The 13,826-nt window shown below is 49.6% G+C and overlaps 1 protein-coding gene across 1 annotated transcript in view; it reads right to left on the minus strand.

Moving 5' to 3' along the window:
- LOXHD1 (lipoxygenase homology domains 1) overlaps window positions 1-13,826 on the minus strand; it is a 122,635-nt gene that overhangs the window by 86,504 nt on the left and 22,305 nt on the right. The window contains exons 10-11 of the mRNA XM_012642648.1: window positions 4,717-4,909; window positions 22-182 (exon numbers count right to left, since the gene is read on the minus strand). Of these exons, the coding sequence (XP_012498102.1) occupies window positions 22-182; window positions 4,717-4,909 (354 nt within the window). The remainder of the gene's footprint in view (window positions 1-21; window positions 183-4,716; window positions 4,910-13,826) is intronic.

A 13,826-nucleotide genomic window follows, 5' to 3' on the forward strand; every position in this document is an offset into this window, starting at 1 on the left:
CAAGTACCGTACCCCACACACCTGGAACGTGTCCTTGGACGCCCGGTCAAACACTTTGGAGCGGCTGGAGAGGAAGAGCACTTCTGTCTTGCCCTTCTCGCCGTAGATCTGCATGTAGACTCGGGCAGTGGTGCCTGCACCGCCCACATCCCCTGTCCAAATCTCAGCCTCATAGTGGACCACTGGGTGGGCACATGTGGGAGAAATGGGACATTTAGTGATAAGAACAATAGCAATGACAGTAACAAAAACAGACATTTCCTGTCCCATGTGCCTGGTGCTTCACAGGCATTATCTTATCTAATCCTCCCCCAACACGTGAATAAGTATGATCATTCCCATTTTGCAGGGAGACAAACTGAGGCTTAGAGGAATTGAGTAAGCAGCGGCAATGGCAAACCCAAGCCAGGTGACTCCAATGCCCAGTCCTCCACTTCACCGCATGTGTCCTTGGGTACCAGGAGTGAGGAGTAGTGAATGTAACAGCTGGCGTTCCCTGCTGTGTGCTACCTGCTATGGCTTGGATGTTTGTCCCCTCCAAAACGCTGCTGAGATTTAGTTGCCATTGTAACAGTATTAAGAGGTGTGACCTTTAAGAGGTGATTAGGCCTTGAGGGCTCCAGCCTCATGGGTGGGACTGGTGCCATCATGAAAGGGGAAGTTCCACTCCCTCCTGTCCTCTCTCACCCTCTCACCTTCACCATGTTATAACACAGCAAGAAGACCCTTGCCAGATGCCAACACCTTGATATTAGACCCCCCAGCCTCCAGAACTGGGAGTCAATGAATTTCTGTTCATTGTAAATTACCTAGTCTACGGTATTCTCTTATAGCATCACAAAACGCACCAAGATACTACCCCTGAGTAGACCCCAGGGGGCAGAAAGTAGCAGAGACTATGTGTTTGTTTCTCTTCCTTACTTTCCATAAAGGATAAGGGGTTGGAACTATATAGTGTTTTTTTAAAATATAGGCACCTTTCAGATGATACCAACAGACACATGACACAGAGTTGTTTGTATTCGGAAGTAATACTTCATCAAGATGTTAGAGGGTGGAAATGTGTCACACGTGTGTACGTGCCAACAGAAGGCACTTCCCGGTGGAGGGCAAAATGTCTCCCCAGAGAACGATTGGAACATATTCTTTTCGTGTGACCATTACAGCTCTCAGCAATGCTATAAAACAACATGTTTTCTTTTTTTTCAAGAAAAGACTGCTACTTTCAACAAGACGATCTTCCATTACCATGGCAATGTGAGAAACCGGGGATTGAAAATAAGAGGATTGGCCGAGAGACGGAAGAGGCTGAGCTGCAGATAGGACAGGCTCAGCGGGGAGCGAGGGCGGGGCGGAGCTGGCCAGCAGGGGATGCGGTGAGAGCTCCCATCTTAACAGAGGGGAGCCTCAAGCCCTTGCTTCCCTCGGTTTTCAGAAAAACAGGCAGCCAAGATTATACAAACTTGGGAAGGCTAACAATGAGCATTCAGAGAACAAGAACAAGTTTAATAGGAAATTAATTAAATATGGTGGCCTGAAATAAAATATTTGACAGCAAGGATAAAGTCAAGGACACCTAAAAACAAAAATTCTTCAACAAGAATATTTAGGGGGGAAACTAGTATTTAATACAACCTCTATGGTGAGTAATATGGAGATAGCTCAGAGAACTAAAAGTTGACAAAAAGAAAATTCCCCAAGAACAAAAATACAAATGACAGAGAACAGGTAAGAAAATCCGAGGAAATTCAATATCTAATTAAGAGTTCAGTTCTAGAGAGAACAGACGAAACACAGAGTCGGAAATCGTTAGAGAAAGAATATCTAAAAAAAAACACACACCAAAACACCCATAAAAGCTTCTAGACTGTGGGAGCACATGAGCTTCCAGAACAATGGATGGAAATAAAATCACAACAGGCAGTGAGAGCATCTGGGAATTTCATAATGTCAAGGATAAGGACAGGAACCCAGAAGCTTTTAGAGAGAAAAGAAACCAAGAGTTGGATAGCAGAACAGCATCGGGCTGCTCAGCAGCAATGCTGGGGGCAAGGTGATAGAATAATTCTTTCTAACTCTAAGGGAAAATGAGCTCTAACTCTGAATTCCGTGACAAGCCAAAGTGAATCGGTTTTGAGGGTTGGTTAAAGACGCTTGCACGCATGCCGAAGATCAACATTGATCTTCTATGTGCTTTTTCTCAGGAAGCTGCTAGTGCAGAAAGTGCTCCAGTAAAATGAGGGAATAAGCCAAAGGAGAAGACATGGAGTCCAGGGACAGGAGATCAAACCCAGGAGAAAAAAGACAGGAAGTTTCAAACAGATGGTAAAAAGGAAGTTCCAAAAGGATAGCCACACGGCAGCCTAGAGAATAGGACGGAAGGCTCCAACAGGCATATTTAAGTGGGAAGCCAGTACAACCTCTATGGAAGTGGTATGGAGATGCCTCAAAGAACTGAAAGTAGACCTATCATTTGATCCAGCAATCCCACTACTGAGTATTTACCCAAAGGAAAAAAGGACATTTTATAAAAATGACACCGGCACTCAAGTGTTTATAGCAGCACAATTCACAATCACAAAGACGTGGAAACAACCCAAGTGCCCACTAATACGTGAGTGGATTAATAAAATGTGGTATACGTACACCGCGGAGTTCTACTCAGCCATAAAAAAAAAAAAAATGATGATCTAGTGTCTTTTGTAACAACCTGGATGGAACTGGAGACCATTCTTCTAAGTGAAGTATCGCAAGAATGGAAAAACAAACACCACTCAATACTAAATTGAAACTAATCGATTAGCACTTATGTGCACATATGGAAGTAAAACTCAACAAAAATCAATCACGTGGGAGGGAGGAGGAGGGGATGGGTAAATTCACACCTCACGGGCACAATGCACGCTGTCTGGGTGAAGGGCACACTTGGACATTTGACTCCAACTGTACAAAAGCAATTTATGTAACAAAAATATGTGTGCCCCCATAATATTCTGAAATTTAAAAAAAGAATGTTTGAGGGGGAAGGGGAAGGTAGAAAGGAAACCAGAATTCACACTGGGGTTGAACCTATGGAAAAAAATTAAGATCTATTGGAGATTGGGAGATAAGAGTATGTTATAGGCTGAATTGTGTTTCCCCCAAAATTCTTATATTGAAGCACCAGCCCCCAGTACCTCAGAATGTAACTATATTTGGGGATAGGGCCTTTAAAGAGGTGATTAAGTTTAAATGAGACCCTTGGGGTGGCCCCTAATCCAATCTGACTGGCATGCTTATGAGAAATGGAAATTTGGACACACAGAGAGACACCAGGGATGTGCATGCCATGAGAAGGGATGTGTGAGCACCCAGGGCAAGGCAGCCCTCTGCAAGCCAAGGAGAGCTGCTTTGTTAGCTTTTTTATCTTTATCTTCTTGACTGGTACCTATATTACTCTGATGGAAATCAAGTTTTAGTTTACAAAAAGAGAGAAGGAGTTCATTACCACTCTGGCAGGTACCATTACAAAGCCTGTGTGTACAACACAGCCCCAAAGGGGCTTATAGGTGGGTTGGGGAGATAACATGTGCACATGAAAAGATAGAGAGTTCTGGAAGAGGGAGAGGTGATTCCATATTGGGGTTCCCTCTCCAGGAAGCTTCCTGGGGAAGAAAGTCTTGGCAGTTGCTTTCAGGGTGAGTGTAGACATGCAAAGGTGAGAGAAGGGACATTCTCTGTGCCAGGTTTTGGTCCTACTGTCTTCCTGACCCTCTAGATGACCTCTGTGTCTCTGACCCCTTCACCACCTCAGAAACGTCACCACCCTATCTGAAAAGGTCCTCCATCAGCAGCACTGCTAAACCTCCGTCCTGCTTCCTTTTCTCCATAGCTGTTAGTTGGCGTTACCTTATCTATTTATTGTCTGCCCCCCAGTGGAATGTAAAGTCTAGGAAGGCAAAGCTTTGTCTGATTTGCTCACAGCTGCCTCCACAAAGCCCAGAGACACCCTCAATAAACAGTTGCCCCTGGGTATCCATGGGGGGTTGGTTTCAAGATTCCCAAAGATACCAAAATCCACTGATGCTCAAGTCCCTGATATAAAATGGCATAGTATTTGCACATAACCTATGCACATCCTCCCGTATGCTTTAGATCATTTCTAGATTACTTATGTAATAGCTAATACAATGTAAATACTATGTAAACAGTTGCTCTACTGCATTGTTTAGGGAACAATGATAAGGAAAAAAGTCTGTACATGGTCAGTACAGATGCAATTTTTTTCAAATATTTTTGATCCCTGGTTGGTTGAATCCACAGATGCAGAACTCATGAATGCAGGGCCAACTGTATATTTATTGAATAAATGAATGAGTAAACAGTTTTGTCTCCCCAGCTAGTCTTCCCAGCGGAAGACATGGATCATGTCACAAACTCCTCTCCCACACAGGGCTGAGAAAGTACATTTCCTAATAAAGCCATTTGCTGCCTTTATCACAGAAAAAAGTGCTTCATGCATTGAGTCCTCAGTTTTCCCATCTGTAAAATGAGTCCCTCTTCCCTCCCAGCACCATGGTACAGGACAGTTGGAGGTCCCCATTCTCTCCCCGCAGGATCCCGGCCACCGCCACTTGGAGACAAGACTCAAGTTGCCCCAGAGTCCCTCCCGCTTCCCTGGGCGCCCCACCCCACAGGGGAAACAATGCCAACAGTCCCCCACGGCCTCCTCCATACATTTCTGGATCTCCACGACCTCGCTGGGATACAGCTCCACCTCCAGGCGCCCATCGGCCTGGTTCTTGTCCAACCAGCGGTTGGCAGGGAAGGTGTACTGCTTGCCTTGGCGGGGCACACGGATCTGGACGCTGCCCAGGAACCAGCTTGCGTGCAAGCCCGTGCTGTCGTGCCCGATCACCAGCCGGTTGATCTGAAGGAAACCCGAGTGAGGGTGAACAAGGAGCTGGTTGTGTAGAAATCTCCATGTCCCCGTCCCTGCCTCCCTAAACCCCAGCGTAAACAACTGTCCTCAGCCCTGGTCCCCAGTTCCTCAGGAAAGGCTGGGTCCCAGTCCTCTTCTTGCTACCAACCAGCTGGGGGACTAGAGAGTCATCTCTCCTTCCCAGAGCCTCCCTTCCCTCCTCCTAAGTCCAGCACACACCTCCCCTCCTCAAGCCTCGGTGACAAGGGGGCAGGAAGCAGGGGTGGCATGAACTTTGAAAGCTCCATTAGTCCTTAACGACATTAAATTGTGGTCGCACGAGAAAGCAAATGTTCAAAATGTTTGCCATCACCTTCTGATAACTGTGTCATCCATTTGGTTTGGTTTTGTTTTAAACAGTACATTATTGTACCTATTTCTACATTTCGTCTTTGACACAGCCATCCTGTCGGTGACAGGATATGGAGACAACATCTCAGGGCTCTGTGGTTCTGTGTCCAATTCTTCCTCTGACTCTTGAACCTAGGGAAAATTTTTGTTTTTCCAAGAACACTCTATAGTTGCTTCGCTATTTTACACTTTAACATCTGTGCCCACAGACAACATAGGTGAGAGTGTAGACGATCGCATCGCCATCCTTATGTACAAGGGCGGTCCAGAAAGTATCCAGCCATGTAAATATGTTTTCGTTATATTAACAAGGGCTAGATACTTTACGAGCAGCCCTTGTCTACTTGCCTTTTCAATGTTTGCACTGCTTTTACGTTTTTTTTTTTAATGCTATATTCAGGGTAATTTTAGCATGAGATGGAATTATCAGATGACCTTCGAGAGCCCTTCCAGCCCTGAGATTCTCCCTCTGATGGTTTGGAGAGGTGACACTAGCTTTGCATCTGGTGCCAAAAGGCCAGTTTAGAAAATTGTCCACGCGAGCCCTGCTCTCACTTTCCCAGTGCTAAGTGCCTCTTTGCGGTTAATAATGGCAACACTGTCACAGCTGAGTGCATGTAGCCGGGTCCCCTGGAATGGTGGGAAGGAAACCAGCTACGCTGACAAAGCCTGAGAGCACTTTGGGTACATGCCAAGAGGCAGAGGAGAGTTTTGTTGTCTTTCTGTGGCGACATGACTGTGACAGTCCCAGGGAGGGATCAGCTGAAAGCATGAAGACAGGGGCAGGTGTCTTCCAACTGCTAAGACTGGAAGCTCCCTAGGGCAGGCACTGTCTTAGCTCTACAACACCTCGCACTTGACATAGAGCAATGGTTCAGCAGCTTTTACTAAGCACTTAGTATGAGCATGAGGGTGTTATTCACATAGTTAAAGCTAGTAACAGCCCCGTGAGGATCCTCAAGGCAAACAGAGGTTAAATAACTTACACTTGGCAGCTAAGAGAAGTGCTGGGCCTCAGAACAGGTGCCTGGCAGCCAGAGCCACGCCCCCCACCTCCGGGCCACACCGGCCAGGCACTGCTCGTTGAGGGACTGTAGAAACACAAGGAGGGCTTCAAATGCCCTCTCACTGTCATCCGCTCTTTGCAGACGTCTCATTTATCTGCTGGCTGCTGCCAGAAATCGTTTAGTAAAGGGAACAGCATTCCCACTCTGCAATTATTAATTCAGCTAAAAATGTAAATACAGTTAGATCAAGGAAAACCTTGATTTAAGTTCATTACCTCAAGGTATCAATGACTGAGATTGAGATTTTTTTTTCCCCCGAGAGTGAATTTTGATGGGAGAAGAGATTCCAGGGCCTAAACCGGGGTGGGGCTCACGGAGAGGGGACAGGCAGGAAAGATGAGGCTGCAGGCAGAGGGCTCGTCACCATCTCAATTTCCACCAAGCCACACCCTGAAAGGGGCCAGCAATAACACAGATGCCAGCTCAGACATTTCTAGACACCCCCAGTGCTTAAGTCCAGGATTTAGACCTGTGTTTCTCCAGGTGAAGTTAAGAAAGATTGTCACCTTGAAAAAACTCCCAGGCTCCTGAGCCCTTTCTCGACTAAGCCTCAACCTTGGCCTATAAAGACCCGAATGAAACACTAACGTAGTTCCTAACAACTCAAGGCCACATTCCTAGGTTGAGCCTAATCCCCCTTAAAGTGCCTGCCTGAGAAAACTCAAGGCTGTCAAAAGGATTTACTATTGGTCCCAGACAACACCCGAGGACAGATGTCTCCCAGACTCTGGGAGGGTAGGAGGCTAACACCAGTGAGCAGCGGATAGCAAACCAGGTGGGTTTCACATGGACCAACCTCTCCCTTGCCACCTTGTGTGTATGTACACATGTGTGTGGATGCACGTAGGGGAATGGGTGGCGTGATGTCTCATGGTCTTAAGAAGGAGACTTACAGTTCCAATGTTCAGGGTCTCGAGGGTGAAGTCATCCACCCGGCCACGTTCAAAATAGTCTTTGAGGTTGTTGTCAGAGACAAGAAGAACTTGCTTGATGGTGTCAGATTTGTCCCCATAGAGCTTGATGTAGACTCTAGAATCCGTGCTGGCCCCAGGGACATCCCCAGTCTTCAAGCTGATGTGGTAGCGAAAGTCTGGGCAGCCCAAGGCAGAGGGAGGAAGGGAGCGGTTAGTGCAGGGGTTGGCGAGGGGGTCTGCAGCCTGGGGCGGGGGCAGGCTGGGAGTCAAGAACCCGGCTCTTGTTCTCTCTAAGGAGCCCTGTGACTTGGGGTAGGGGCTCCCTCCATCTCTGTGGAGCACCCTCATCTACAAGATCGAAATTCTAGTAGGTGCTCTGCCTGCCCCAGAAGGTGTGAGAACAGGAAAGTGTGCAAATTACAGGCAAGAACAGCAACGTTTAAGACACTGAAAGGGTCTGCAGCAATTATCTGGCCAGCTTCTCTTGTGCTGGACAAGGAAACTGAGGCAAAGGGAGCAGCGACCTCTCCAGACAGCAGGTAGCACATCACACTCGGGTGTTATTGCTAAGTGTTCTGACCCCGGTTTTACAGGCAAGGAGTCTGAGCCCCAGAAGGTTGTGTGTTTGGTGCAGAATGGCAATAGTGAGTAAGTCACTGTCTGGGAGTGAAATCCTAATGTGGACCTGAAGCTCCTGCTTGTCCCTGGGCCACCAGGTGGGTGCCAGTGCATTTTGTCAGCCGGGAAGGTCTGTGTCATCTGTGTGCAAGACTAAGAACGCCCGAGTAAAATGTGAGGCCTGGGATAGCAGGAGGCGAGACCCAAAGTCCTCCAGGCTTGCTCCAGGCGGTGTGTCTTGGGGAAAGAAGAGAAAGCATTGAGAAGACAGTGATCATTCCCAAGCCCACCACTGCTGTTGCCTTAGGGTTTTCCCACTGGGAAGAAAGATCTGGAGAGAGACAGCTGAGCACACCTTTCCCGGGGCCCAGCCCTACAGACTGGCCAGGCCCTGGGAAAGGCCAGACCTGCGGTCTGGTCCAGATCAGCCCCACTAGGGACATCCAAGGGCACTCAAGGAAATGGCTTCTGTCCTGCTTGCTAAAAGATGTAGCAGGAACTGAGAAGACCCTTCCTTACACCATTTTCCACTTAGACCCTTTCAAAGGCTCTTATTTGGGAAGCAAGGGTTCGGAGGCCATGTCCACATGGGGAAGCAGTTGCTGGCTGGGGTGGAAGAGCAGTGATGTAGGACGGAGACACCCTGGGTACCGGTCCCAGCGCCACACTGACTTCAGACTCTCACCACAGATGTGGGCATCTCACCTCCTAAGGTCCTTCCCAATTCCTAAATTCTGTATTTTGAGCCCAGAGACTGCACAGTCTAGCTCCCGCTGTGCGATCTATATTGGACCCTAGGAAAGGTCGAATATAAATATCTTCAGCCCCTTCAGATCTGAGTCTCCCTGTCTGATGAATGGACATCACCTCTGCCCATATTCTGGGGTTATTGCGGAGCTCAGGCGAGAAAATAAATGATAAACATGAGGTGTTGGTATCGGTGACCATTGTGGAGACAAGTTTGTTTTAAATTTTGTCTAAAGCTCATGGGCAAACCAAGGCACCTGAAGAAACATCACCAGTAAAAAAGACAATAAGGTCCCCGGGATAATATGCGGTATTTTTTTAAATCCTCATTTTACAGTCCATTCAAAATGTGTTTCCCCTCCCAAGGCCTGAATGACGGGTACCCCCCAATGCTTGGCACCACTTGCCAGTTTTACTTTTCTTGTCATTCTGTTGACCCGTGTGCATTCAGGGACTCACACCCAAGACCACAAAGAAACCGTGTGCACAGCACAGACGCCTGCCCCTGTGTTCCTCTGACATGTGACGAGCACATGCTTTCTCGAAGGGCTTAGGGAAGGCGCCTGTGTCACCAAGGCACACCCAGCACCTGATCGTCAGGACAACTCACTCTTCAGTGTCGCGTTGCTGTCGTTGGGCAGCAATTCTCGGACCAGCTGCCCATCATCCTTGTCCTTGTCCAACCACCTGTGGGGCAACGGGGGGAGGTTAGCTGCCTGAGTGGGGCAGGCAAAGAGTCAAACCATTGCACCATTTGTGCAGGCACCAGCAAGGCCCAGAGCTTTGAAGTCAGCAAAGGAAAATGATTCCATGGGAGCCCCTAACAGAGCACCCCACCCCAGGCTGGGAAGGAGGACTTCCCCAGCGGTGGTATTTAGCTGAGATTGGAAGGATGACAGAGTTAACCAGGAGAAAAGGGAGGAGCATTCCAGGGAGAACAACAGATCCTGGCATGGAATAGAGCCTCAGGAGTTGACAGAAGGCCCACATGGATGGAACGGGGTGAGTGAAGGGCAGAGAGCTGGCAGAGGAGGCCAGAGAGGGGACAGGTCACAGGAGGTAGATGTTGGTCCAAAGTCAGTGCTACAAGAGTTTGGAGAAATGAGAAGGGCTTGCGGGGAACTTGGCTTTGATCTCAGTCCTCAAAGATGAATGAGATTTGCCTCCAGAAAGAAGCCAAGTCTGGCCCTGTGGGCTAGAGTTTGACAGCTGTGACTCCTCAATATGTCAGAGTGAGCCACAGTCCCAGCTCTCCGATGGCCATGCTCCGAGGGGAGGCATTGGGTCATTCACCTGAAAAGCACCTTTCCCTCTGAGCACAGAGGCCCACCTGAGAAATAAAACAATTGAGCAAGCAGGCGTTGCTGAGCCCCACGCTCGAGATAGTTTGTGATGGGGACAATGGCAGCAGAGCAGACACCATCGGTGTCCTCCAGTGTATTGGGGAAACTGAGACATTGTCTCTTGGGGACAGGGCATTTCATTTGTCTGTGTCTTGGCACTTGCCTTTACAGCCCACCCTATTGCACTCCTGAGAGGGAGGCTCTTCCCTGGCCATAGTGCCCATAAAGGAACCAAGGGCGCCAATTTCTCCACAGTCCTCCTGGCGCGGAGCTCAGGCGTCCCTAAGCTGCGGGGTTCTCTCTGCTAATAGACCATCCCCTCCCCAGAGCCAACAGAGGCAACGTGTGGTCTCCCTAAACCCTTCTCCCTTGCCCTCCTTCCCAAACGTACAATCTTACACTCCCACGAGACCTTGCTGTCAGCCGGCTGTTAGTGAACACTAACTAATGTTAGCCACTGGTGAAGCCATTACACTTCCCATGGGCTTTGGGGCTGTGAGTCTAGAACACCAGAAGAGTGTTTGAGATTCCAAGACATGAAGATACAATGGAGGAATCCTAGGCATTGATGGCAGGGGAATGTGGGAACAGGGCTCTGCTAGGCTGGAGTCCCTCACATCAACCCATTAGGAGCCTACCCATCTGTCTGTCCTGCCAAGCTCGCTCTGCAACCCCCTGGGCCACGGGGACTGTGGGGGAGGAGGCTGTGGCGGAGCCCTGGCTGTGCACACACAGGGTGGGGGGTTGGAAAATCCCATCTGCCCTCCCTCACTTCTCTCCTCTCCAGCCCCAGCCCCTCCCCAGCAGCACAAGGAAACCATGACTTGTCATTTTGTTTCCACCTAAATACTTGCAGAGTATTAATAGATATTTCCAAATATATCCGTTTTCTTTCAGCTTCAAACACTTCAGCCCAGTTTCAGAGTGAGATGATGCTAAAAGGATAAGTTAGTCTGCTGGTGATTTCATTACTCTTTCCCTGGGCTTGCAGGAGTGTGCTTGTATGCACACACACACACACACACACACACACACAGACACCTGCTAGAGCTAAGATGCTTGGCACTGCCTGATCCTGGCAGAAGAGGAGTTCTGATAAATAGGCCTGGTCTGCTCTCCTCTCCAAGAGAATTAAAATAACAGCTCAGGTGAAGAAAGCAGCAGTGTGCAAACACAGGCTCTAGCCTCGGGTTCTTCAAAGTCCTCTGGGGTCCTGAGTTGGCAAATGCCATCTCTGTGTACCTCAGCAAGATGTAGGAACTCATTTTCTTAAAAATGCATGAACTCCTAAATGTTGGAGGGCGGTGGCAGGGGCTCTGGGGTGTCTGGGGGCCTCAGCTCCTGTTCTGCCATCTGCATCATCAGGATGTGTGTCTTTAATGGACTTGGCTCCTTTCAAAGTGCAAGACCCTCACCCTCACTATGCGACACGTGCTGGTCAGGAGGGTGCAGAAGACCAGAGAAGTTAAGAGATTGGGCCAAAGTCACACAGCAGGTGGGCGGCTAGCCTCCTAGTTCTAAGCTCCCCAGGGCACCATGCCTGTGACAGTGCAGTGTGCACACGCCAATTTCTTCCTTATCCCCTTTCTAGGATCCCCCTCCTCTTCCTGCCCTGCCCTAGGGCTCCATTCCCACCATTTTCTCAATCCACACTTTCCCTAAAGACACCACGAATTCCCCTGGCTTTAAATTCTCTCTCTCTGCTCTTATTCCCTGCATTGGTTTCTCAAGGCCTGACTCTGCATCTCAAACCTAACATGTCCCAGCTAGACCTCCAGAATCCAGCCTCATCCTCACCCCTCAATCTTCCCCGCCAGGCTCCCTGTTTCAGTAAAGGGCATGACCTTCAACCCACCTACCAAAGGCAGTAACCTGGGCTCTTCAGTTCTGGCCTCTCTTTTGTCGTCAAATCTCACTGCAACTCTACCTCCAGTGTCGCCTCTGGTGTAGTCCCTTCTCACCCCCTTCACTGCCACCACCCAGGGCCAGGCTGCCATGCTGTGAACTGAATAGTGTCCCCCCCATTCATATGCTGAAGTCCTAACCCCCAGTACCTCAGAATGTGGCCTCATTTGGAAATAGAGTCTTTGCAGATGTGATCAAGGTGAGATGAGGTCATAGGGTGAGCCCTAATCCAACATGACTGGTGTCCATATACAAAGGGGAATTTGGATGCAGAGACAGACATGCATGGAGGGAAGACAGTGTGAACAGACGACAGAGAGAAGACGGCTAATTACAAGCCAAGGAGCCCTGGAGGCTGCCAGAAGCTAGACAGAGGCTGGCACAGATCCTGCCTGCTCAGAGCACATTCAGAGGGAGCACGGTTCTGTCCGCACCTTGATTTTGGACTTCCGGCCTCCAGAACTCGAGCCACTCGATTTCTGTTGTTTAGCCCTCCGCCCTGTCTGTGGTACTTTGTCGTGGCAGCCCCACACACCACCACACCATCGTGCACTCCCACTGGGCCCCCTGCTTCCTCCCTGGGCTCCGTCCTCCCGAGATCCTGCTCAAATGCAGGAGGCCCACTCGGCCCTTCCTGACTGTGGCCTCTGTCCACCTGCTTCATCTCACTGGATTTTAGAACACTTGATCGCTTTCCCTGGCACCCTCCTCCTCACCCCACGGGAAGCCGGCCTGTCAGTCCCTGCCCTGACAGGCCTCCTTGTGTCCAGCTCACCCTGTCTTGGCCGCTCCCATCCTCCCCGCCATTCATCCACAATGGGTCATGGCGGCTTTCTTCATTTATTCACTCGCTTATTGTCTATTTCCCCTCTAGACCATACGCTACATGAGGACGTGGAGCAAGTATACAGGAAGTGCTTAATTGACATCATTCGAGTGGATAGGAATAAAACAATGCAGGCTCTTCCATCAACCATCCAGGAGGGGGTGAACAAGCCCGTGATGACTTCAAGGATGGCTGTACCCCTCCCCCACCACTTCTCCATGGCTTGGGAGACTGAGGACTCAGGCTTGACCTCCTCCCACCCCGTCCTTCTCGCTCCTTCCCCACACACCAGGTGCCCCTTACTATCCTCTGTGTGAGCCAGACCCTGGGCCCCTTGCACCATAGCCTCATGCCATTTCCCAGCCTCGACGCCCACCCTCCCTTCTCCTCTGCAGCTGTCAACTCTCTGACCTCCCTTCCAGGCCCAGGTCTGGTTCCCCCTCTTCCTGGAAGCCCTGCATGGCCTCCCCACCACTTACCCTAAGTCCCTCTCTGTTAGTGCCACTCATTTGGAACCACCTGCCTTCTCACCTACCTTTCCGACATAATCCCTTGTAATGCTAACAGTGGCTCTCCTTAGAAGACTGTAGAGCCCTTTGTCATTGACAAAATAGTTTCACAATCATTGTCCTGTGGGATCCTCCCAGCAGCCCTCCATGGCTGGGAAACTCTTCTGCCTGAGCTCATGGGGTGATAAACAATTCAGCTGTGCTTGTGTGCCTGTGTGCACAGGTGTGCACGCGAGTGCATTTGTGTGTGTGGTTAGAGGAAGAGCAATACACTCCCTGCTAGGCAGTCGTGTAGCTTAGCTCCCATCTGCTCAAAGGAGAGCTGTCGTCAGTGTGGCCACCCTCAAGAAACCCTAGGCCAGCCCTAATGAAGTGGATATGCAGCGACTCAACTGTGGGTGCAGAATTCAGCCCTGGAGCTGGGATTTGCAGGGCCAGGTGGGTCCAAGGCCCCCAGTCATACTGCGTGCACCTCCCAGACGTTGCTGCTTGTGAATGTGGGGAGCCACCTTGGTGACACAAAAAATACTGATATTGCTCCTCCTTTTGAAATGTCTCCATCAGGGCCTTCTAGATGTCAATGGAA

Source organism: Propithecus coquereli, unplaced genomic scaffold (assembly GCF_000956105.1).
Source record: "Propithecus coquereli isolate 6110/MARCELLA unplaced genomic scaffold, Pcoq_1.0 Scaffold181, whole genome shotgun sequence".
NCBI classification, from domain to species: domain Eukaryota; kingdom Metazoa; phylum Chordata; class Mammalia; order Primates; family Indriidae; genus Propithecus; species Propithecus coquereli.